The following is a 24,570-nucleotide window of genomic DNA, read 5'->3' as shown; positions in this document are numbered from 1 at the left end:
CCACCGCATCCAACAACCTGCTTCCCTCTCCTCAGGGCGCTCCGACATGCAGGGGGGTCTTGTATTTTAGGATATCATGTCTTAGCTATGGAGGAATTTTTTAGGTTGAAACCTAGAGATAAATCAAACCAAATTACTATTCCACCAGGAAAAGCAGATTCAAATGGCTGCGCAATTTTTTATCTAAATAATGTTTAAATTTTAAAAAGGGGGGGAAAAAACTAATTACATCTTTGTGTGGAAGATCATAAATCACATAATTACAATGGGAACCTCTGCATCTTTCCAACAGACTAAAAACAGACTACACAGTTCTTATCTCATTACTGTTTAATTAAGAATTATGTTTGAGCATCTTCTTTTTAATTATCACGGAGCCCAGATGACTTCTAATCTCTTTTTTACCCAAAATGAGGGAGGGTGCGGTCCAAAATGGCCACTAATGAATTTACAATTTGCTCTGTGGGGAACTTTAATAAAATTACTCCACATAGAAGATTAACACTGATAAAGTGAACTTTCAAAGAGAACATTTGGTTCCTTTCAATTAACATCACACAACCGTCAGGAGCTTATAAGGGGGATGCTGAAGTGTTACTTTTTGGGGCAGGGATGGGAGTTTCGAGGTAGGAGAGAACGTGGTGCACAGCTCATCTGTGGCTGTACCTACACCCCAAAACACAGCCCCAGACGGGACAGCAGCAATGGAGGGGTAACAGGGGCAGCAGAAACCAACACCCGTGCCTGCAAATGGTCCCAGCCCTTGTAAGACAAGACTTGTAAATGGCTTCTCGCCCATCAGATGAAAAAAGATCAGATCCTAACACAACGCTTCATCCCACACTGACTGCAAAAATCTTAATCAACATCTGAAGAGAAAAATCTCAGGATATTTTTGGTTTGGGGTTTTTTTGCTGTCTCTGGATAAAATCCATTTATTAAGGCTGCAGGTGCTTTGTGTCCACCTACACTAGAACAGTTATTCAGCAATAACCGAGTTAGAGGCAGTGGGATCCCTCCAGCTCCTAAGATGCTCCAGTTCCCTCCTCTTAACCTCAGGGGAAAGTTTTCCCCATCAAAACATCTTGCCACCGAGAGCCTCTGTACTCTGTGCCACACTAAGCCCTGCTGACGATCATCACCCGAGGTTACTAGTTGCAAAGAGCACACATATATTTTTTTAAACTGAGCACACAGCGAACACCTTTTAATTCAATTGGTTGAATCGATACAGAGAGATTATTAGTTTTCAGTAAGATTTGATTCAATTAATTAGCCTGAAAATATCAGCAGAGCCAGGCAAGCAAAGAAAAACAGAGATAAATCCCTGCCATAGCACTGCTTCATCTTTTAAAGGCAATTAACTCTTAGTTATTAGCTTTTAATTAGGGAATAATAATGACACCATTAATACAGTTTATTATACTTGTCAGCAGACAGCTGTTCCAAACAGATTTTATTATCAGATCTTGGTGGCTTTTGTCTGCTCCCCTGTTTCTTGGGGAAGGCAGCGGCCCCCCGAGCCTGGCTGGGGCTCCGTGGGTGCAGCTCCCGGGCGCGTGGCTCCGCCACGCAGGAATCGCGAGGGCTCTGCTCCGGGCCGGCCCCTCGGCCTCTCGCTGCAGGAGCTGGCTCTCACCCGAGCCCCTTTCCAAGGAGGGATGCAGAATGAACGTCAGCTCCCCCCAAGACTTCAAAGCAGCCTTACATAATTCGCAGGGATTTTACTTTTTCTTTTTAAAAACCCGTCTAAAATGGTTTCTCTCTCGGAGAATTGTAGTGGCAGGGGGACCCAGCCTTGACTGAGCATTTGATGTCTCTCTCACGGGCAATTCTCATGCCTTTCCTAGGGGGGGGATGCTGGATCTGCGCCAAACCTGGTTTTACACCTCGGCTCATAACATCTGAGACGGCATCCGACTAGGGAAACATTTAAGATGCCACAAAAATTCACTGTATTATTTTGTTTTCTTCCGAGCTTATCCACCTCTTCGGAAGCGCAGTGTATGTTTAGAGCATAGCAGAGACTATTTGGAAACAAATAATCACTTTAAAGAAATTAAGCATTCCAAATAAGTTTATCCATTCATAATCTCATTCCACCCTACTGCTGGGTGCATGTCACTACGAGAAGGCAACTGCAAAGAGTGGCAGAAATACCATGTAATACTCTTTCTTCTTGCCCCAAATTTACCCTGAAACTGTAAACTTCAAATCCTTCTATAAGAGTAACCACTACCACATTAGCAGTGGCAAACTGCCTCAAGTTTTCATTCATGCTTTATTATTTCTTTGTCTATCGCGTCACTAAAATACAATATCCAGACGGCTCGTAATTACACTCTCTGTCATATGTACAGCGAACCACATGTTCCTATTATTTTCACCATCATCCTTTTTCACTGTGTCCTAGACAGAGTTGTGGTATCGCCCCAACAGAGACTGCAAACCATTTCCAGGGCACAAGCCTGTCTTAACTGTGTTTTATTATTCCTATACCATACAGTCTTAATCCCATCATGTATGCAGGATACTACCGTAATACAAAAATGAATGCAATAAATTTCCCTGATTTACTTTGGTGTTAATAAATCACGAAAATACTGAATTAAAACACAAGCGTAAATTATTGTGTTGGGTTCCGCTACCTTGATTTTAGTGGTTTTTTCCTTGCTCTGGGCTGGAGGAAGCCCTAAGAGAAATAGCAGGAGCTTGGAGGAGCTCCTCAGCACCGAAAGCCTGCTCCTGGCAAGTGCTTTCCTCCTCCTCACCCAACACGGTGCAGTCAAGTCCCGAGGAAAGAAATTAACCTGGTGTAGGAATAAAGCAGCTGGAAGAATTGCAATTTCCTACAGGAAAGCAGAGAGTTCTTAAATTGAAAGCAAGGCTGTTCAAAAGAAGAAACTTCCCCTGCTGAGAACTGACATAAAAGTAAGAAGGAAAAGGATGGCAGGATTATAACCATCACCATACAGACTTAGGAGCTGAGGCACAGAAGAGCGAGATGCTGTACCTAAGGCAGAAGGCAATGGCAGGATGAACATCGGCGTCAGGAAACTACCGCAGGACATGGCAGCTCTCGGGGCAGACAGCCCGGCTTGCTCCGGAGCTCGGCTGGGCCTCCCAGGAGCTAATTTTATTCTCATTTTCACCCCTGCACTGACAGGGGCTTCAGGTCCCAGGTGTGATGCCGGAGGCATTTTGCGCGTTTGTGTTGGCACGCAGCTCCGAAACGGTAGAAGTTCGCTATTCCTTCACAGTGGTGACTAAGCCTGAATATTTTAGGAGAAACTGTTTTACAGATCTTGGTGCAACTATAAAAACTTCTCAGCTGAGGGTTTTTTTGTGCTCAGCTGTATCCAGGCAGAAGTTGGGAGAGGAAAACCGACAAATTGATTTTCATCGAACTTTGTCTCCAAAATAGAATCATAGAATCATAGAATCATTAAGGTTGGAAAAGACCTCTAAGATCATCAAGTCCAACCGTCAACCCAACACCACCATGCCCGCTAAACCATGTCCCTAAGCTCCTCTTCTACACGTCTTTTAAATACCTCCGGGGATGGTGACCCCCCCGCTTCCCTGGGCAGCCTGTTCCAAGGCCTGACCACTCTTGCAGTAAAGAAGTTTTTCCTAATGTCCAGTCTAAACCTCCCCTGGCGCAACTTGAGGCCATTTCATCTCGTCCTATCGCTTGTTACCTGGGAGAAGAGACCGACCCCCACCTCGCTACAACCTCCTTTCAGGTAGTTGTAGAGCGCGATGAGGTCTCCCCTCAGCCTCCTCTTCTCCAGGCTAAACAGCCCCAGTTCCCTCAGCCGCTCCTCATCAGACTTGTTCTCTAGACCCTTCACCAGCTTCGTTGCCCTTCTCTGGACACGCTCCAGCACCTCCATGTCCTCCTTGTAGTGAGGGGCCCAAAACTGAACACAGGATTCAAGGTGCAATACATCTTACACGTGCAATCGCGAGACATTTCACTGCTACTTTTCTCATATAGCAATAAACAGCTTGAAAAGAGGGTTGTAAGGTTATTATAATTAGTGTTCTGGTAGCTCTAACACTACTGAGAGCTTGTGGCAATTTGCCCTTAATTTAAGCGCCATCATTTGAGGTCATACAGCGGTGCTGGGAGGGAAGAACCTCAGTCCAGGTCCCCAGAGGAGGACGGGTTCCTCCTATTCTTCAGCGAGGAATGTCCATCAGACGTGACCAAAAGGGATCCCCCAAGAGCTCGGTGGCAGGAGAGAATTAACTTACCCGCGACCGGGGCGGCTGTGCAAGCGCACCTTCTCTGGGGGTCCAACTCACCTGCCCGGCGGTCCCAGGCTCAGCCTAGAAGTCATCCCCACCCTGTGCAGAGCCGGGGGGTCCATGCACATGTGGGTGTCCCCCACGGGAACACAACACATCCAAGGCGGGCAAATCTGCAGAGAGGAGTAAATGACAGAGCGGTTAATGCTTTGCCTTTCTCAATTCAAAGAGGGGATGAGGAAAGAAACCTCGTCTGCAGCCCGGGGGCTGCGGGGAGCAGCCGTGGCTCCGCAGACCCCAGCTGAAGGTGAGGGGGGGGGCAGCAGCCCCTGCCTGCAGTCATGGGTGCCAACCCCCCGATCCCCACGACAGTCTTGCGCCAGGGGATTAATTTCCAATTTTCCTGCTGCTCTTTATCAGAGCGACAGCTCTGAAAGGCACAAATTTTCTCCCCCACAATGGACCTGTCACAATGACAATTACACCTAATAGCGGCAGCTCAGCCTTGCCTTTCGGGGCGCTGATTATGGCGGCAAATAGAAGCACATTAGAGAGGCGACAAGACACTGACAGGCTGTATTCATATTGCACCAGGGGAGTGCCAAGGCCCAGTCACGCTGTGGTCTTGACAAAAGGAACCCAAGGGATGTTCCCTTTTACCGGGCTTTCCGTGAGGCGGGGGAGGTAGGAGCGTAAGGATAGAAATACTCTGGTCTAGGACCAGGAGCCGCTGAGAGAGCCCAGGCTGCAATGGAAACTGCGTAAGGAAAAACCCAGTGTGCTAAGGAAATAGGTTAGTGTTTTGTTTCTCCTCTTTGCAGTCAATCACCTGCTGAGAGTGAAATATTGCAGTGATTCTAGCAGTGCTATAACTAGACATGAAGTTTGGTCGTAGTGCTGAGAGTAAATCTTTTAAAAAGATAAAATGACGTCCAAAGTCAAGGGAAGCATCTACAAGCATAAACTGCAATGGGGTCGGGAGGCTCAATGTCGGGGTCCCCTTCCCAGCTTTATCACATGGTTGTTGGGAAATCCCTGGGCAATTTTCAAAAAAGGGAACTTCAGTGTGGCCACTGTAATAAGTCAGTGTGCTGCTACTCATCGCAGAGCTCCATGAAAACCATGTCATCTGCAGGTACTTAGCTACTCAGGTCTGAGCATGAACACCTCAATCCCAGCTAGAAAAAAACCAAGGACATCTCTTACTACTGAGAAAAACTACAGAGAAATTAATTTGGACAAAATGGACCGGGTCCTTGATTTGAGAACATCACAGAAGTGAGAGAAATCATAGCATTTAATAAGTAGCCAATTGTCTATGCCTCTGGAGTAGTAAGAAATGTTATGATAAATTGTTCCTGTAAAACAGAAACATCCCTAAGCGGTGGGATCTCACAGAAACAGTTGCAATCAGGCAGATTTTTCACTATATGCTGACAAAAATCTCACGCTAATCACCCAATGCAGGACACAAAGCTACTGGATTGCAGTGTTAATTCTATGTTATATCTGAATCCCAGATTAATCAGATGCACCACTTCTTCAGTCTAGATATTCTCTAGTGGCTCCAAGCTATTAAGATAACCAAAAGGAAATGAACCGCAGCTCTAAGTGGAGACACAAGGAAATCGGACTTGCACAACAGCCCTTCTCCCCATCTCATTGCTTCTCCACGTAGAAAATTGTCCAGTGACCCTTCTGTAGCTACAATCAACTCAGATTTGATCTTTTTAGTCAGGCAAATGAATCCCTGCTATTCTAAATGGCAGCAGCATCTTGGCTTGTATCATGGGTAACTGACCATTCATTCCTAATCAAAGAAAACTCACTGTGTTTTCGAGAGATGGCTCCATTAAATGAAGCAGATGAGCAGTGGATCTGTCCATTTATTTATTTTTAAACCATGATCTGGGGCACAGGGGAGGGTATCACTCCTGTTTCAGAGACAGCTTGGCTACGAGCTCATTTGCTGGGGGATATTAGCAGCTGGCATCTGAAATGGCAAGGCTAGGGTATAGAGGTAAGCCAAAGTCAACTGTGCTGAAACACAGCCAAATTCTTATTTATTCCACAGGAAATGTGGCTAAGCTGTGGTCGCTAATATTTGCACAGTGACCTTTATGTTTCCCCTCTTGGAAACAAAAAATTTAATTGTTTTGCTCCTCTAGTGCCGAATAAATAACTCCCAGTAATTTTCTATTGGTGTGCAAGTAAACCAAGTAGTTATCTTTTTCTCCTACCAAAGCTGCCAAATAATTCTAGCTCAACATCTCCAACTCATTCGAGTCTTGGTATTTTGCCAAAGTTGATTTGCCTTCCCCCCCCAGCCCTTCCCGTGTGTGCACGCAAGAGAGATGACCTGAATGTGGGGTTGGAAATCAGGAACCCACAGGAACTCGTTCGGAGTGTTTCTGCTGGGATCTCAAGCAATTTGTTCAATCTTTATTCCTGTTGGCAAGCCCAAGGAGCACTGGCAGGTATCACCTGTATCAGGTACTCGGAAGCAGGGACTGTTAAAATTTCACGGGGTTAAACTCATTCGCAGGGTCTCCTCGTTAACCTGTAATGAGATAAAGGGACGAATTGTCCTTCAAGAAATTGTCCTTCCTCCAAGAAACATGAAACTAATGCCACGGGAAACAACAAGGGTCACAAGAGGTACTCGTCACGGGGCTCCTCCGTGCACCTCGCAGACAGACACGCAGGCCAGCGCCCTGGGACACAGCAGCAACGTGTCAGACAACAGGAGAGTGCGGAAGCAGCTGTACGTAGCTGTTATCATACCTACCTGGTGAGAGGGATGGCTCTGGCACTTGGCAGGTTCCACGCAGACAGCGTTGCTCCTTGCTTTAATCCGTCAAAGTACAATCGCATGCCTGAAAAAGCTCTTCTACAGACCTGCGCTCTTTCCAATTTGGTCTATTTGCAGGTCAGGACTTTGGAATCATTTAATTATTTCAAAAAGGGTGTAAAAAGCTTATTAGACCACATTTAGCTATATGTAGGGCAGGGAAAAGAAGCCCAAACAAGAAAACTAACAAGGACTTGCCCACTGCAGTGCTAGCAAAGGAACCTACTGCAGGAAAGGCTTCACCTTACACTATGAAGACATTCAAGCCCAAAAGAAAATTGACATAAGCAACGTGCTGACTTATCACCGTCTTCCTCTGAGCCCTCAGATGAATGATGCCCACCACCACAGAAGACATGCCCTCATGAGAAATTCCGCTAGTTCAACTCTAATTGCTATTACACTAAAACAGCATGCCCAGATTCAAAGCAATGTTTAGTTTAAAATGGCTCCTGATTACCTTAAGCTAAAACTCCCTGAGTAAACCACTCCAACCAAAACAAGGGCATTCTTCCAGAAGGGAATTGCACCTGTTTAATGAGTTGTTTTATTAAACTGGTGCAATTTGTTCAAGCTGAAGGAGAACTACTGATGAAGAACTAATATGAACAGCGAGGGAAGAGGAACAGAGAAAAATCCCCACAGAATAACCTCAAGAAATAGAAGTTCTGCAAAACTGGCCAAAGCACAGTTGTCTACAGCATGTGACAAGGTTTTTTCCATCATCTGCTCTTTTCCTAAACTGAACAGTCACAAAAATAAAGCGAAAAAGGAAAGGAGCAAGTACACCAAAGAGGGAGAGCCTGAAAGCCCGTGATGTCCTCCCATGTACAAGCAGCGGAGCTGGAAGCCAGGAAGAGAGGCTGTGAATGGGAAAGCCACAAAATACCATGTGTGAACATGCTTACATAGATCTGCACGCTTGAGATTTGCAGTAACGCGTTTGCAAGAAGAATTGTTTCAACAGGACTAGAAGTTACCACAAGCAGTCATCCAGAGTGAGAGAACCATGACACAGCAAAGGACAAAGTGGTAGACATCTAATTAAGCTTTAGGGAAGTTGAGGCTGTCCACTCAGCCCCAGCACTAAATAGCCTCATCCCAATCAACACTGCTATTTTTAGTTTTCTAAATAATCCTGTCCTTTACAAAGAAAAAAAAGGAATTATTTCCTCCATTTCTTCTTACCAAGCTAAAGATCTTTCTCCAACCACACAAGGAGTTAATGAATCTCCAGCCACTGTTCCACTCTCCAGGCACACGGCAAAAATCTCTGCTGGCCTCAGAGCAGGAATAAGCAGCTTGTTGATCCCCGTCTTCTCATTGCTGCCAGCAATTATCACAAAGTGACTTTATTGTGCATGTGACGGTGACACTGACTCAGGGAGTTTTATCAGCTTCTATGCTACAGGTTTCAAAACACCTGCTTGTGTGAATGCACCCTGCTGTTCACCAGCCCGAGTGAGCTGGACTTCTGCAAAGCAGTAAGAAACTGCAGTCCTTTGCACAAGACAAAGCATCACACATGGGCGTCTCGTCCCTACCTTGGCAACTCAGGTCCGCTAATGGCAGAGTCCTAAGCAAAGCACTCTGCAGGGCAGGAGCAGAGGCAAGCGCCAGGCGGGAGAGGTACAGCAGGTACCAGTGCAGGAACGTGCTGTCCGGGGCTGGAGGAGGGCAACCGGCAGGAACGCCAGAGGACGGAGCTGGCACAAATGGAGAGCGTGGAAAAGCAAAAGGAGGAAACCGAAGCATGCTTTAGTAAGAGATGCAGCCCAGCTGCACAGGTTTAAGAGATACACACAAATACACTTTCTCCAGGGATGAGAAAGATGCAGAGGTTAGAAGACGAGGCTAATGAGTTGTGCTCATCTACACTCTTCCATCCAGCCCTGAACGGTGCTTAGGCAGAGGAGAGCACAGGAAGCATAGCTCTTCACTACAGCAGTTGTCGTATTCACATGGTCTCCCGAGGACTCCCTGAGCACAGCGTAATTTCCTATAACCCTGTATCATCTATATTTTAGTGTAGCAATCTCAGCAAGTAACAGAAACCCACGGTGACTTAGGTGGGTTTGTGTGGAAATGTCTATTCCACCCTGCGAGGCTCTGACTGAGTGACAGAGAGGTTTGATCCTTGCCTTTTGATCACTAATCCAGGCAGTTACTTGGAAGTATGTACCGCTTCTTAAGACGTCTTTAAAATTATATTAGTTCTTATTACAGCAATATAGCAGACCTTAACTTCAAAGGTAAGCTTTGTGTGGGTGTAAATTCCAACGGACTTTGTATCAGCAACTTCTTCCCACTAGTATGATTCCTCAGATTATCTCAAGAAAAACTATTAAGCTGCAAAAGACTGGAAGCTGGAGATTTCTTTTCTTTCACATAATCTGCAGCATTAGCCTCATACTGCAACAATTGGGGAGGAATTTGTAGAAAAGTATCAGGGCTCAGGATAGGAAATGAAGATGTTTAAATGAAGGTTCAGGAAGATGCTATTTTTAGAGGTTTAATGTCAGCACTACCTCCAAGGGCTAGAAAGAAAGGCTACTGGAAGGCTATGAAGCAGACTCCAAAAAGGAAGTAGAAAAGTGGTGATTTAAAAAATAAAGGATTCTAGAACCACCTCTGGCTGTTTAGCAACCACGGTTCTCATGAACGAGCCAGCTGGAGCAAATTCTGGACCTTGGACAAAAACACATTGCAAGCTGGGTTCTTAATTTTGGGAAGGAGTGCAATGACAGACCTCTTCTCCTGCACGGTAACAGAGAGGAAGGAAGAGATCACGTTGTTCTTCATCAGTCTCAGCTTCTCTTGGCTCAGTTTTATCAGCTTTACCAACCAGATCTGGGAGCCACCTTCTCCTGCAGTACAAAAGACTTTAAACTTAGAAATGAAGAGACTTCAACCCCCCAAAAAGTGTAATTCTGAAGTGCTCAACAGCCTTTAATTCATTCTGAACCTAGAGGCAGAGAAAAAAATATGCAAAAATACATCACATCCTTAATCTAGGGGGAGGGGAAAAAAAAAAAAAATCATTATTTTTATAGCACATAATCAGACACTTACAAATATATTTCACTGGAGGAAGGGGAGGGTAGGAATGTGCATTTCCTATTTCTTTTTCAATAGTCTGATGCACAGAGGCCATCAATATGGTTATTATAGATAATTTGCACAAGTCATTTCTAAACCAAAAAGAGGGATTTAAAAATAAACAAAAAGGGAGAACCCCTGCAACAAGGAAGGGCATTCTACAGTTCCAGGTTCACGTTTAAACATAACTCATCATCTGAATATGGGGTGAGGAAACACACTTTGTTTTTACAATATAAATAGTATTTTAAAAAGGTACTACATATGAATACAGTAATGGTGCTATTTCAGTCAGGACTTTAACATGCAGAGGAAATTCCCCATTGCTCACAACCACTCATCCCATCCCACCCTTCCCCTCCCACCTCCAAAAAAAATCCTCTGCTGTTTAAATTCTCTTTCAATTGCTTTAAATATTTCTCTTGTGGCCTGGCAACATTCTTATTCTTTTATACAAGCAAGTTTTCTACTAAATCATGTCTTAACCGACAGGAGACAGCTAGGTAGGAGTAACAACCGAGGCTGTTAAGAACCTTGCCAATTTTAAAAACTTTTATTAGTCTCAGTTTGTTTTTATTCTTGGAGACATCTACTGAAAACGTCAAAAACTCAGAAATAAAAAAACCCTGTTTCAAACGTCTTACAAACACGCACGCGTGCACACGCACACAGACACTCACACAGAGAAAATAACCCGTAGCAGAGGCAGTAAGAAATAAAGAGAACTCCAATTCTCTCAAGGGAGAACAAAAATCAAAATTAAAAAAAAAAAAAAAAAAAATTGCTTTATACTATCTCCTTTCTTTCACGAGGACAGTTTAATACCCATCAAGTCTCTTAAAATGCTAATCTACCATCTGCTAGCCCACAAATCCTTCCCACTTATTCCCTTAAAGATCCAGCTATAGCGTTGCTTAAAAATCTCTCCACAGAACAATGACCACCTTGCAAAGGGGCTTAAAAAAAAAAAAAAAGAAAGAATATTGTCTCTTTCTGTCCAGTAATTTCAGGGAATTAAGTGGAAAAGATTGCTGTGCAGCGTTCTGGATAGCTCTGCTATCTCACAGCGGCTTCTGCCAGGCCAAGGCATGGAGGTGAGTGGTACAATGCGCCCTCGCCCCCCTTCCCCCAGATGTTGTGGAAGCCACGTCCCCTTCCCAACTCTGTACTAGGGCTGCCTTTTTCTTTCCCTCTGAATTGACAGAGGTCTTCCAAAGAGAGTGGAAGACTTTCCAGTGACTTCAGCAGGGGCTGGGATCAGGCTCTTTTACAAAACACTGCTCCATAACAGCTCTTCGACCGGAGGTGATTTTCAAGTGTTCAAGTGGGAGCTGCTCACTCAATACTTTAGGATTTGTTTTTGCCTTTAATGCTCGTTCCATTCTCAGTGAACTGAGTCCAATCAAATGAAGGGTTTGCATTCCTGTTCCCCAGGAGTATCTCAAAGGCTCAGTCTTTACTTAAGTAAAGGATGTCACAACAATCAAAGACGTTTGGGGAATTTCTTCTTTAATAGGATAAAAGAAAATCATACAAACACCTCCCAGGCTTCTGTCATGGAATGATTCTCACAACTGTAAGGAGCACAACTAAAAAAAAAAAAAAATTTAAAAAAAAAAAGCCAAAGAAAAGAAGAAGGTTCCTATGGGAGACATGCCTACCAGAGAGCTAGAGCAACCCCTCAATGCTCTAGTCTGCAGTGGGGAAGGGGGATGGCTCGTAAAGGAACTAACACAAGAAGCAGCAACAGAACGCTTGCCAAAACTGAGTGGCATATTGTAACTGAAAGCCATGCTGATTTTTAACTAGAAAGCAACTGTGATGGCAAAGATGGGGAAGGAAGATGACAAGAATGACCAAAACCTGGTCATTTCTTCCCTAAGTCCCTTCCTGGTGACGTGGCAGAAATGCACATATCTATCACACGTCTAAGAGAACTAACGGTAAGAAACATCCCAGCTACGAAACATTTCTTTCCCCATCTTCCCCAGCTTACAAAGAAGATAGTGTTTTTTTACAAAAAAGAACCCAGAACTTTCCAGGACATCTGCTCTTGCTCTCTCTCTCTCCCCGCTGTAATATTAGTCACATTTCATTTGGGGGTGAGGGGGGAGGATTTTGTTTGTTTTCTGTTTTAAAGCCATAATCTAGAAAAATGTTTTGTGGAAACTTTTGTTTTCCTATTTTTGTTTGCTTTTTTTTTTTAATAATGCTCATTTATAGAAAACTTCACAAAGGTGACGTCTATGTACAGAAAACACAATTCCAAAGGCTGCTTCAGTAGTCAATGTAATAGCACCTTTAAAGACAAAAGAGTTTGACATATTTTAAAAAGTCATTTTGTCAAATTTTAACCCTTTCCAAGCCTCATAAAAAGGAGCCAGTCACAAAGCTCCATTAGTACAAACTCTTCTAAAGTCTCCGTCTGAAATGCTGTCTGAAGGTTTTTCAAGCTCCTACTCTATTGGTCAGCAACACCTGGCAAAGTAGAGGTAGCGTGCAGCCAGACAGGATTTTCTTGCCGTCCAAACCAAGAGTAGATGAAAGGAATTCACAGCAGGCTATTGCACAAGGATGGTCTTCTATTCCACAGTTTCCTGGTTAATTTTCCGCAGGCTTGAAAAGGGTTAATTTAATATTTTTCATTAATCCTGGTTAAAACATGTTGCTCTGAGTTCCAGGCTGGTACTGTGTCTGCAACAGGCTCTCCATAAAGGCCAAGTAATCTGGGTTTTGTCCGTATTCTTCGGGATTTCTTGAATTCCCCACCCGGGGGCGCTTGGCTGCTCTCACTTCATCTCCCGAAAATACATCTTCCTGAGGGGCCCCAGTGCTGAGGGACTGCAGGAGACACGAAAGTACAATCATTAGAGGCACAGGAGGAAAACAGGGAGAGTCACGGGTGCAAACCATGGAGCACGCCTGCGTAACACGACAGCAGGGACAGCAAGTGAACAATTTGGTTCAGAGTATTGCTGTAGAAAAAATGAACTCCAAAACATGCAAAATACATAGCTGAAATTAAAAATTCTAGGCTTCTGAAACCAAACTGGAAAGAGAAACCCTCGAGTTGCCTTCCTTCTGTTTCAGAATATCTTTCACTTTGGCTCCTGCCTTGTCAATTCTCCGTTTACTCCTATACGCCTCTGCCTCTTCAGGGTATTCATTCCTAGTAGAAGGCACAGAGGAAATTGGGGTTTCCCTAATGTCTTTAAAAAAAAAGACCCAAAGAATGCATTTGGGGATCACTGTGCCAACAATTGCTTCTGTTCGTCCTGCTCTTACACTCTCAAATGAGATGCATTTCTTGGCAGAAATTATTATCTTCTACCACTTTGTTCTGCTGTTCTACACTAAAGCATTGTGAGCATCATTTCCACAGTCTAACACTTCTGGCAGCAGAAAGTGCATGAGAAAAGCCTTAGCTTTCAACCAGACCTGAACTTTCTATTCACTTCCCAGCTTGCATTCCTTTCTCTGGAACTGTTATAAAGCCTGATGTCTCCACTGCAGAGAATATGTTTCCTTCCAAATCCTGTATTTCAGGGCTCTAATATGTTGTCTTAATTATTAGACAAGCTTAAATAGACTGGAATATTGTGCACATCCTAGAAATTAATTCTAGGGTGCTTCTTTGCCACCAAAAGTCTTTCAAGAATAACAAAGTAAATTATTATTAACCTCTAAAATTTATGCCATGAGGTCTTATTGAGATAAACAACCTCAAACAAGATGGAGAAGCCATCCAGAGCTACGTTTCAGAAAGCATTTTACAAGTGTTTTTTGGGTAAAACCCTTGAAGATTTCATGCATGAGCAAACAAAAGTTTCCTCCAAATTGTCATCAGTTCTTCCACAGACTCGCCTGTCACCATGCCATCCTTGACGATGTGCATCTCGCACTTCTGCTAGTGGCCACAGATTCACAAGGTCACTGAATCCCTGGTTTAACTTGGCACAGCAATTCATATATTCTTAAGGGAAGGTTTTTGTCTTGTAAAAGAAACAGAAGCCCACAACCTTATCACAGGCTAACTTTGTGGATCCATCCCTGTCCTGCAGTGGCTGACACAACAGACATTTAGAATGAAGAAGAAAACTGCATATTTTCCACTTGCGTAGAAACGAGTCTCATCATTTGTTTAAATGAGATGGCTTTAAAGGTTAAAGCAGCAGGTTTGAAAACACCCAGCAAGTCTGGAACCAAAAAAGCTATCAAAGAAATCTCTCATATTTTCTAGGCTCAATAATTCCATTGTGTGCAGTTAAAGACAGCCCGATCTTTTAGATTTACAGCTTTATAGGTAAGAGCTACATTCTAAATCTGTTTGGTGAGAAACGGGGGTTTGGTCCCATGTCGCTGATCAGTTCTCCAGAAACCACTTAGCTGTAGACCAATTCACCTCACTTCTGATGAAAGGCAGTATTCAGACAGAATGGCAGTCCATATAACTAAATTCATATGGTGTAAAATGATATGAACATAATCTTTTACCAGAGAAAACAAATATCAGATCCGAACATGTGAAAGGGAAGATCATTTAAATGCTTCTCAAGCATTTACACATCAAGGATTTCTTCTATTCTATGCGTTTTGTGAATGACAAGTGGTTTTACAGCCACAGAAACTGGAGGCTGCCTTCACCTAATGTCTAAACAATATGCTAAGAAAATGTGAATGAGTACTGCAAGTCACAGCCATTCTACTGTTTCTGTTACTTTGATACCCACCAGGCGAGACTTCACTCTCTTGGGAAGCTCTTCCTCCAAGGTATAAATATCACTACGCTTTACCATTAGTTGGGAACCATCTTCAAACTCGACCTGTAGGCAGAAGATGAAATAAGAACTTGGCCTCTACATTTACAGTACCTCAACAGCCCACTCCCAGACTCCCACCATATGCCACATATGGTCCCTTCATGGGAATACCAAGGAAGCATCAGGGGCCAGCTCCCATGGATGATCCCCTGTTCTTAGCACTGCATGTCTCTAGGATTGCTGTAGAATGAGCATCCCTAAGCTGTGTTAAGAATGCTGAACCCAAAAGTGCTGCTCAGGCACCCCTGTCTTATCTGGCCCAAGTGGTTTCGCTCAGTGCTCCTGTGGATCCTAAAATGTCTATACTACAGCTGGACCAGCACCTCTGCTCCCTCCTGCCAGACAGAGCCCTAGAGATTTCCACTGATTTTTGATTCAAAGCCTGAAAAAAAGAAAGTTTTCACTTACAATAAAAGGCAGCCCTGTATTCAGCCAATATGGTAATAAGAATTTCTTTCATCTTAAACAAAGCGTTTTCACATGTCATAAAGAAACAACTCCAGCTACTACAATACATTTGTATTTTAACAAGCAGAAATAGTCAGCCAGGTACAAAAACCAGTAGCAACTCCTCACGTCAAACCTTTTTTGCTAAGCACTGATTATATCATGAATTATGCATCAGATGTTACAGGAATGTTTATTTATGGAAACGTGCATATAAAAATGTTAAAACTATTAAAAGTTTTTAAAGAGATTCTCATTTCCTTTACTCAAGACTTATTACGCTTTTCTGGATAATGCAGAAGGACACACACCACAGCTTAATATGGGACGTCAGGTTCAGACTGGACAAATTCAGAAGGAAGAAAGCATCTGTGCCCTGAACTCCTCCTCTTGCACTGCCCAGGTCTTGCAGCTCATCAGTTACGCAAGCTCAGCGATGCCTGCTGCGGTCCCTCAACTGAGCGCAAACATCAGCTGGAATAACTATGCAGATGGGTGAACAGGCTTTGAAAGACGAGCTCTGCTGAGCCCTGCTGAGGTGGTTCAAGATGCTACTGGTCCCATTTACTCTCTGGTTTTACAGAGCACCACTACCATAACAGAGTCAGAAGTGAACACAAATTACGAAGTTTAACAGCCGCGGCACAAGCAGATTGCTGTCTGCCATTTCCACTACATGAGCTCAACTTCTAGTAGAAAGGCAGGATTTGCAATTGAGGGCAGTGCCATCTTAAACTGCCACAGAGTGCTTGAACCTTGTTTATTTAAGTTCCAAGTTACTGATAGGGGTTAAACCCCTGTTATGAACACACATTAGAGCAAGTTACAAGACAGTCATTTGGGCTCATATTTTTTAAAAACATACACATCTAATTCTAGCACACAAAATATAGACTTAGAGATGTGAACTGGGAAGCTACTGCAAAATAAGACAAGTTTAAAATGCAAAAGCTAATCCATGCTTTCTTCCTATGAACACACTTACTTCATAACAAAACTGTTTCTGTGTTTTTAAAGACAATCCTATTCCAAAACAGATAAAAGAGATACACCATAAGCACTGAAAAAGTATCTACATAGGGAACCAATGTGGAAAGCTATTCAGGCTATTTTCCCCATGGTAAAGAGCTTTACTTATAGGTAACTGCATGATTTGAAAAACACAGACTCCTCATGCATATTTTTCTGTCATCTGGCACTATCAGTGGAATAGATTATTTCAAATTATTGTAACTTTGAGAAATCAATGACAATTTCCTATACTGTGATTAAACTGGAAAGCATGCATAACAATAGATCTTTACGGAACTATATATTGTACTTATTCATAACCAGGGTCACCTCAGATCACGTCTTCTCTGAAGCAGTTAACATCCATTATACACACCAAAAAAGACTGTTAACTGACAAGGTGGATTACTGTGCTTTTCGCACACAGATATGAAACACACTGGGTAGAAAGGACAGAAACCAGAACCCCGTTTCAAATAAATACAAGATACGGGACTTCCTTTGCCTTTTGTTCAGAGGCATTAATCTCTTAAAAATAACAATTATCTGCAAATTTCAGCATATATTTTTCAAAAGGATGTGCACAAAGTATACTTTCCAAACCACTATAATTTTCAACTTCTTGTTACCATTTAAAAAGGATTTAATCAAATCGATGTATTGCATTTTATAAAACCTTCTCTGTGCTGAAATACTAACACTGTGTACCAGGTTAAATCTTCCCTTACTGACTATTACAACCTTCCACAAACAAAAATCCCATATGTGGAACAGACTCAAAGACAAAAAAAACCTGGCTGCTGTTTTTCTCACCTTAAAAACAGAGATGGTGAGAGTATATGAGACTAGAGATTGAAGGTTTCTAATTCCTCACACAAGAGCAGCAGGACATTATTCCCACATGCTGCTGCTGCTCCACAAAGTACCCTCCCATGACCAGAGGGTTATTCCCCCCCTTGAAGTAGTCTCCTGACCTACCGTTTCCCTTACTTCCTCTCAAAGCATCAAGTTGTATTTATGTAGCTATTGACTCATGGGAAACTACAGACAACAAGCTCAGCTCCAGCCGTAGGAGAGCCATCAGAGAGTAGTTCGAGTAGGTCACTTTTGACCTGAGTTGGATCTGAGCTATAAGGAAAAGGGCAAATTTCTTTTGTATTTTAAAAGCAGATACAGTCTAGACATAGGTCTATCCATACATCCACTCTCTGCCATAGAAAACCTTTACTCTGATCCTATTTTAACACTGTATTTCTCTTTAAACTACCAGCAGTATTCATTTCAGAAGGCAAATTCTCCCTTCATGCCCAGAGCATGTTCAACACTAGTGAGTTACACAATTCGAGCAACAATCAGACATGCTGACATGAAGTACATGGGTACTCTTCCACACTCACCTGGTAAATCTGACTGATCTGGGCTGCAATGAACTTGGCCTTATAGATGATTCCATCTGTCCACTGCAGTTGAACCAACTCACCCTCTGGAGGGGGTCCCATCTGGATGCAGTCTCTGCTCTGAAGACATAGAATGAAAGACGTCAGCCAGCCACACAGACAAAGCTCAAGAACTAGGTAAAGAGGTGTCTTAAAATCACTGCTCAAGGAAGTTGCTAGACAACACTATAATTGAGTATAAGAAAATTTCTGCACTTGTGATTAATTTCAGTCATCTCAAACAAAACCATTAACCAGTGAGAGAACAGAAATAAACACTTGCACCTCCTTCTGGTGACAGTTCTCCATTCTAGGGAATTTCTCATTGCAAATCCCAAAACATCAGATCTCCTGTATCAACAAAAACAAGCAGGGTGACCTGCTCTGTTTCACATGGTGAATCAATGGCACAATCAGGAAGAGAATGCATGAGCTGACAAGTCAGCCTCTTCTAGACGTTCCTTCTATTAAGTGAATTCCCTATTTTGAACCAGAAGTGCTTACAGACAATTTGCTTCCCCCATGAATCACACTTGTCAGTTGAAAAATAAGAGATTATTCAACCACAAAACAAATAGGATGCAACTTAAAACAAACATTGCTTTCTGTTAAGTCATCTGCATATAGCAAAATCACATCTTTGTAAAGGAACAGAAAAAAGGAAATGAGATAGCGTCATAAACAAGAACAGTAATGAAGAGCAGTATGAGTTTTTCTATGCAAGCAGCAGCTTTACTTTTTTTGTTTTATTGTTTAAGTTTTACTTCTTTGTTCCACCCCAAAGCGCATAGAAGATGAATGCATGCATTACACTTTGTACTCATCTATAACGGTAATAGTCTCCACAGAGAGCTGCTTACAATAATGCTTTCTGGGTAAACGTTGTCACTGTATGAGCCATCATCAAAGTTTACTTCGTAGAAAGTCTGTGTTGTCATGCCAATCACTTTACATCTGTAGTAGAGTCCATTCCGGTTCTTTGTGATCACAGTCTGTCCAAGGGTCACCTCCCTTCGAAACTGAATCTGTGTTATAGAGAAAAGGGAATAATTTGCAATTTGCAATCATAAAAGCTGCATCAAAAATACAGGCGCAGAGAAACTGCTCTACAAAAAAACCCAACGCCAAAACCCAAACCAAACCAAACAACCCAAACCAAAACCAAAAAACATACGTTCTGGTTAGCTGCTTTGTGTTTGAAGCAAGTGATGGACACAACATAGGGCCAGTCATCCGGCTCCATGGGCACGCCGGCGGCGTGTGCGCAGGTCACGTGGAAGGATGTGGAGCAGTGCTCGTAGGAGCACTGGATGCAGGCACCGGACACTTTCTTCATCCGTTTCCGACAGTACACACATTTCTGAAAAGAAACACAGGTCCGCGTTACGCAGGCAGCCAACAGCAGCTTTAAGACAATGTATGGCACCCTGTTACCCGACATGGTGGAAAAGTCTGTACCGTTAGCGTCTGGGGCCCAGAAGCCACAGCCAAAAATGGTGATGTTTGCTGCTGAGAGGCCAAGTCCAACACTTCCCAGAATTGCCTACACACATCTGCCTAGAATCACTCGTAAGCCAAGAAACTACAGCAGATACTAACTTATCATTCCCTTGAACATGACGACATCTACCAGTAATTCAGCCCTCCAGAACCATGCTGGACAGCGAAGCAGACTTAAATCCAGTTTGAGACGACGTTCACTGGAGGGCTGAGAGAAAGGGAGGGCATAATAGGCAAACACACAACAGTGTTATTGAAAACTGCTCCAGCTCAATACTCATCCTCCTTAGATATATGAAATGTACCTATGTTAATTCAAACAGCAGCTGGATCTTCACAAATACACTGCTAGAAAATAATGTTTTCATTTTTTGAAAGAACAGAACACAGAATAACTGTGTAATAATTTGTTCTATTATATTCAATGGAACATTATACCTATTAGATCTAATAGAATATAATTTTATATAATGGAACAAAAATATTGCGTGTTTATTTTACACACAAACATACCAACTGTAAATATTTTATTGGTATCCATGTCAGATTAGCTATTGTAGATAATTCTGTTTTGTGAACAGAAGAAATAAAAACATTGTACCAAACACCAGAATTACAGGGGGAAAAAGGTATGAAATCTTTCAGTACTTTTAAAACTCATTTTCTGCAAAGCAGATCCAGTTATTAGGCTAATCTAATCAGACAGCACTTAGGGGGGACAGGTAATTAACTTAAGATGTGTGACTACTTTAAAAATAAATCTAAATTTTTTCAAAGCTAAAAATCATAAGCCTTATGGCACTGTAGACTTGGCAGCAAGCATTAGGTGTCAGTGGGAAGAGAGATACATTTCCTCGTTCCCGAACAGCACCAAATTCTTGTCTCCAGCCCCTCAGAAATACAGAAAACCAGGTTTTGGGAATCCCAATCTAAAGGAATTTAAGTTGGACACTTGCATAATGTTTCCAAGGAACTATTTGGAAACACCATTCTTAGGTTTTAAAATTTTAAGTCTAGGAAATCTGTCACTGATCGATGGCAGCTTCTTCACCTTAGCTGAGGCTTGGACAAGGCAAATCAGGGAAAAATCAGTACCACACCCATGAGATGAACATGCATTTTACTTGTTAGAATGAACAGCTCATATAAATAAAATCCTGAGAGATATTATATGCCCATGAATCAGACAATACAGCTATGTAATTTATTTATTACAAAGAAATAATTTCCACATATAAGGAGGAACAGAGGAAAGCAGTAATTTCAGTGCCCATTTCAGATGACCGACTCCAAAGCACATTACACTGGTTTGCTCCAGCCACTGCCCCCCAGGTTTGACCGCCTGCCTCCCTCCCAATCCATCACCTGAACATAACGTCCTATAAACATACTATGATACTATGAATGACAAATTCTTCTTCTCTCTGCAGCATGATATTAAACAGAGCCTTCTTCCCCTCTTTCACTCTTCATGGCCTCTTGTTTACCTCACTCCCATTAAAGCAGTGCTCAAAGTATGCAACATTACAGAACACATGACCCGAATTTTAAGATCTATATGAACTGCTACATCCCATGGGATTAGAAATGTAACGTTAAGCTACCCGAGATCACACAATAAGCCAATACAATCCCCAGAAGTACAAATTCACTCTGCTTCTAGGTCTGAGCTGACTTAAAAGTATACCCTCAAAAATATTAAGAGCAGTATCATATTATAAACTATCCAGTAAATGCAAAATAAGAATTGCCAAATTTCAATGTTATGTTTTATTTGTGTTATCATATATAAGAGCCAGGGCCCCACTGCGCTACTACAACACATTGCCAAGCCAAATAAAGGACCATTCCTTCTCCAAAGAGTATTTCTCTTTTCCTTGAAAGCAAAACATGCAAAAGAAAGGGAGATGCATTCTTCCCTATTTCTGTGCAACATCACCCTGCTCTGACTGGGGTCTGCCCCACATGTATACGAAATAAGTCAAATTCACTTCCTCTGAATTAACTGAAGTCAGTATGTTTACACCAAAGATTAATTTGGCATTTTTACTTAAACTAACAAAAGCCAGGAAATTCAAAGCCAGAGCCTTAGTGTTGCCAGAATGTGTTTTTTAGTATTTAATAAGCTATGCCTTTATCGCTCTGTAGACCATGTTCAAAAGCTAGATAAGCACCACAGCAAAGTGCACAGCAGGAACACGGCATTGAAAGCAAGTCAATAGCAATGAGATCTCATTATTAAACTGTCAATACCTAATTCTCCCGCCAGCAGGGACAACTGCTGATATACAGTGTGCTCAATACTGCCTCTCAAGGGAGCATTAACCCTCCAGTATCAGGAATCTGCCTTTATTGATGCAAACAGGATTCTTCCAAGCCAGAAGGATTAGCATGCATCTAATGACACCCCAGTGGCAAGACAAACTCCTTGTGACAGGCAGAAGAGCTACACCAATGGAATATTCAGAGCAAATATGACCAAAGGATAAAGAAAAATGTGAGCTACAGTGAGATGGAAATGTAGAAGATGGTGAAGGAGTGAAAATGTGTAAGATATGGAAGTGTGGGAGATGGGATGGTCAGAAGCACTGGTGCCAAGTGCTGTGGTAAAGCAGCACATGCAGATTTAAAGACATTTTTTGTGGGAGGGGAGGTAGCAGGAAGAGAGGTCTAAAGCACAGGAGAAAAATCTTCAGAATAAATGCACACCGGAGAGCCAGGTCATAGCCGAGAGTAAGAAATGGGCTGTCTCCTGCATGATGAACACTGCAATTCATTTACTCCACTGAGGAATGACAGCTAATTATTCCAAATTTCCACGTCATAAATAATTTACGCGCACAGGCCCGTAATACACCATTAGTCAGGAAGCACGCAAACTGCATTCTTTAAAATGATGCAATACCCACAAATGGACTGAGAAGTCTACGCTTGAAAGGGGAGGCCTGGTGCATGCTCAAAGAACAGGAGATACACTTCAAACAGATCACTGCAACTGCTTGTTACCTCAGCCCTCTCACAGTAACTTAAGACAATACAAACAAAAAAAAAAAAAAAAAAAAATCACAGATAACCCCTACCTCCCTCTTTCCTTCATTACTTTCATCCATTCACTTCAACTGTCCTCAACCTTCACATCATTCCTTTTCTCCTTTTCCATCTTTTTCAGCAACAAAGGCCATCTTTCCAATTTTATCTAGTACTGCATCAACTCTGTCATTGCCAAAGTCATCAGATCCAACACCACCACCTTTTAGTCACCTTGAGTTTATCTTCCTAAATGGAGCTGCACACCTCCAAAAAACAGACACCCCCCCAACTCCTCCACTGATTCCTCAGGTGCTCCATGAATTACCTCCAAATTCCTATAAAGAATCCTAAAACTCTCCACGATGGCTCATGAGTGTGTTTCTCCACACAATCTTGTCCAATTTAAATTTCCTTTTTACTTCTTCACACACTATACCAATGCTGCTGCTACAAGCACCACTGCCTTCACATTCTGCCATCCAAATTAATTTTTTTTAATCTTTACCTAGTTCATAACGCTGAAACCCATTTCAATTTTAGCTCAAGATAATTTATTTGCTTTCTTTCCTCTAGCAAACAACACTCATAAAGCCACAATGTATGTGGTGACAATACCAACTGTTTTCAGCAGACATCGATGGTGCGTGCATACATACTACAAAGGCATTCACAAGTATAGACCAACAGAACAGAAAGATTTTTATAATCAGTCTAAACACAACAATACTCACCTGATGACATTTTTGAACACAGAGTAATTAGGCTGAAAGTCTACTTCTTACATCCTAACAGTTGCGCTAGCTGTATAGGGGCACCAGACATCTTACAGAGCGATCACACTGGCATGCTGACAGAAACTCAAGACCAAGACCTGAACGTGTGTCCAAAGCTGCCTGGACTAGCCAACATGCCCTGCTGGCAGAGTCATGACAGATCCTGGCAGAAATAAAACAGCATTACACCTCTAGAAAAGTTACTCTGATTATGATGAAGCAGTGTGCCGTGCCATCCATGCTAACACTTTCCAAGTGAAGTGCTTAAAGCCAGGCTTTGACAAGAATTGAGCTACAAGCCAGGCTCTTGCTAACTTCAACATAAGGAATAGGTGCCTGTAAATCACATCATTAGACTTCGTAAGTCCAGGTGCTTCATATAAAAATTCTCTACCTTTCCTGAGACATGAAGAAAACAGGAGGTGTGAATGGAATACAACGCTGAAGAAATGAACAAAACTATCAAGCTTTAATTCAGGAACAAAACAGAAAAATGTGTAGTAGGTCTGTGCAGAGGCTTTGGATGGCATAACCAATGCTTTGGAGCAGAATGAAGCAACAGAGTTTTACGTACATTAATACTGCCCTGGCTCTATAGGATTGTAAGGTAGCCACAGAAGAGTTAAAGAATTAAGTCATGTTTCCTTGTGAGGCTCCATTAAGCAATAAAAGTGAGTCTTGTGTAAAAGGATTTTTAGTTCATCATTACAAGTGCCGGTAATGAAAAGGATGCATGCTGGAAATGTCAGATGATCCATAAAGAACCACTGCTGCAAGATTTATCACTCTCATATCACACTGCTCCATCACTCCACCTGAATAATGAATGCTTTTTACATTCACATTTGTGTACAAAACCCATTTGCACAACAAAGAAATAACTCTGGAAGCAGTCAGATATTCGTCCTCATCTCTCATCCAGGCCCTGGCTGGGCTGCCTGCACTAAATAGCTGCGCAGTTAACAAATACATCACTGCTAACCAATGTATCACTGCTACATCACCTTCCCCTGTACCGCACTCCCGACTGTCGCCCAGCTGACTTCTGTACGAAAAAAGCAGCAAAAGCACAATTTTATTTTGCAATAACATACTGTAGTGACGGGGCATTAATTAACATTAAGATTAATTGCTCTGAGCTAATGAATCATCCATTACTAATCCCTCAGATGAGGCTACGCAACTAAATAACAAGTTGTAGCTGGACTTTTATTAAAAGCTTTGCAGAGTCTTGCCTTGCAGTCATGGTCACAAAGAAATGTTTATTAATTTTTACAAGAGATTTCTTGATAGAAAAAGAGAAATATTGTAAAGAAAGATGAATCAAATTACAGATGAACAAGTCAGCA

At 42.3% G+C, this 24,570-nt stretch overlaps 1 protein-coding gene across 1 annotated transcript in view; it reads right to left on the bottom strand.

Annotated features, from left to right (window-relative positions):
• Nucleotides 1-12,370: 12,370 nt before the first annotated feature.
• KDM4B (lysine (K)-specific demethylase 4B) overlaps nt 12,371-24,570 on the bottom strand; it is a 78,565-nt gene continuing 66,365 nt past the window's right edge. The window contains exons 18-22 of the mRNA XM_009583327.1: nt 19,093-19,278; nt 18,779-18,943; nt 17,880-17,999; nt 14,935-15,027; nt 12,371-13,045 (exon numbers count right to left, since the gene is read on the bottom strand). Of these exons, the coding sequence (XP_009581622.1) occupies nt 12,860-13,045; nt 14,935-15,027; nt 17,880-17,999; nt 18,779-18,943; nt 19,093-19,278 (750 nt within the window). The 3' untranslated portion in view covers nt 12,371-12,859. The remainder of the gene's footprint in view (nt 13,046-14,934; nt 15,028-17,879; nt 18,000-18,778; nt 18,944-19,092; nt 19,279-24,570) is intronic.

Source organism: Fulmarus glacialis, unplaced genomic scaffold (assembly GCF_000690835.1).
Source record: "Fulmarus glacialis isolate BGI_N327 unplaced genomic scaffold, ASM69083v1 scaffold19718, whole genome shotgun sequence".
Taxonomy (NCBI): Eukaryota; Metazoa; Chordata; class Aves; order Procellariiformes; family Procellariidae; genus Fulmarus; species Fulmarus glacialis.
This window is presented reverse-complemented; position numbering and strand designations above follow the sequence as displayed.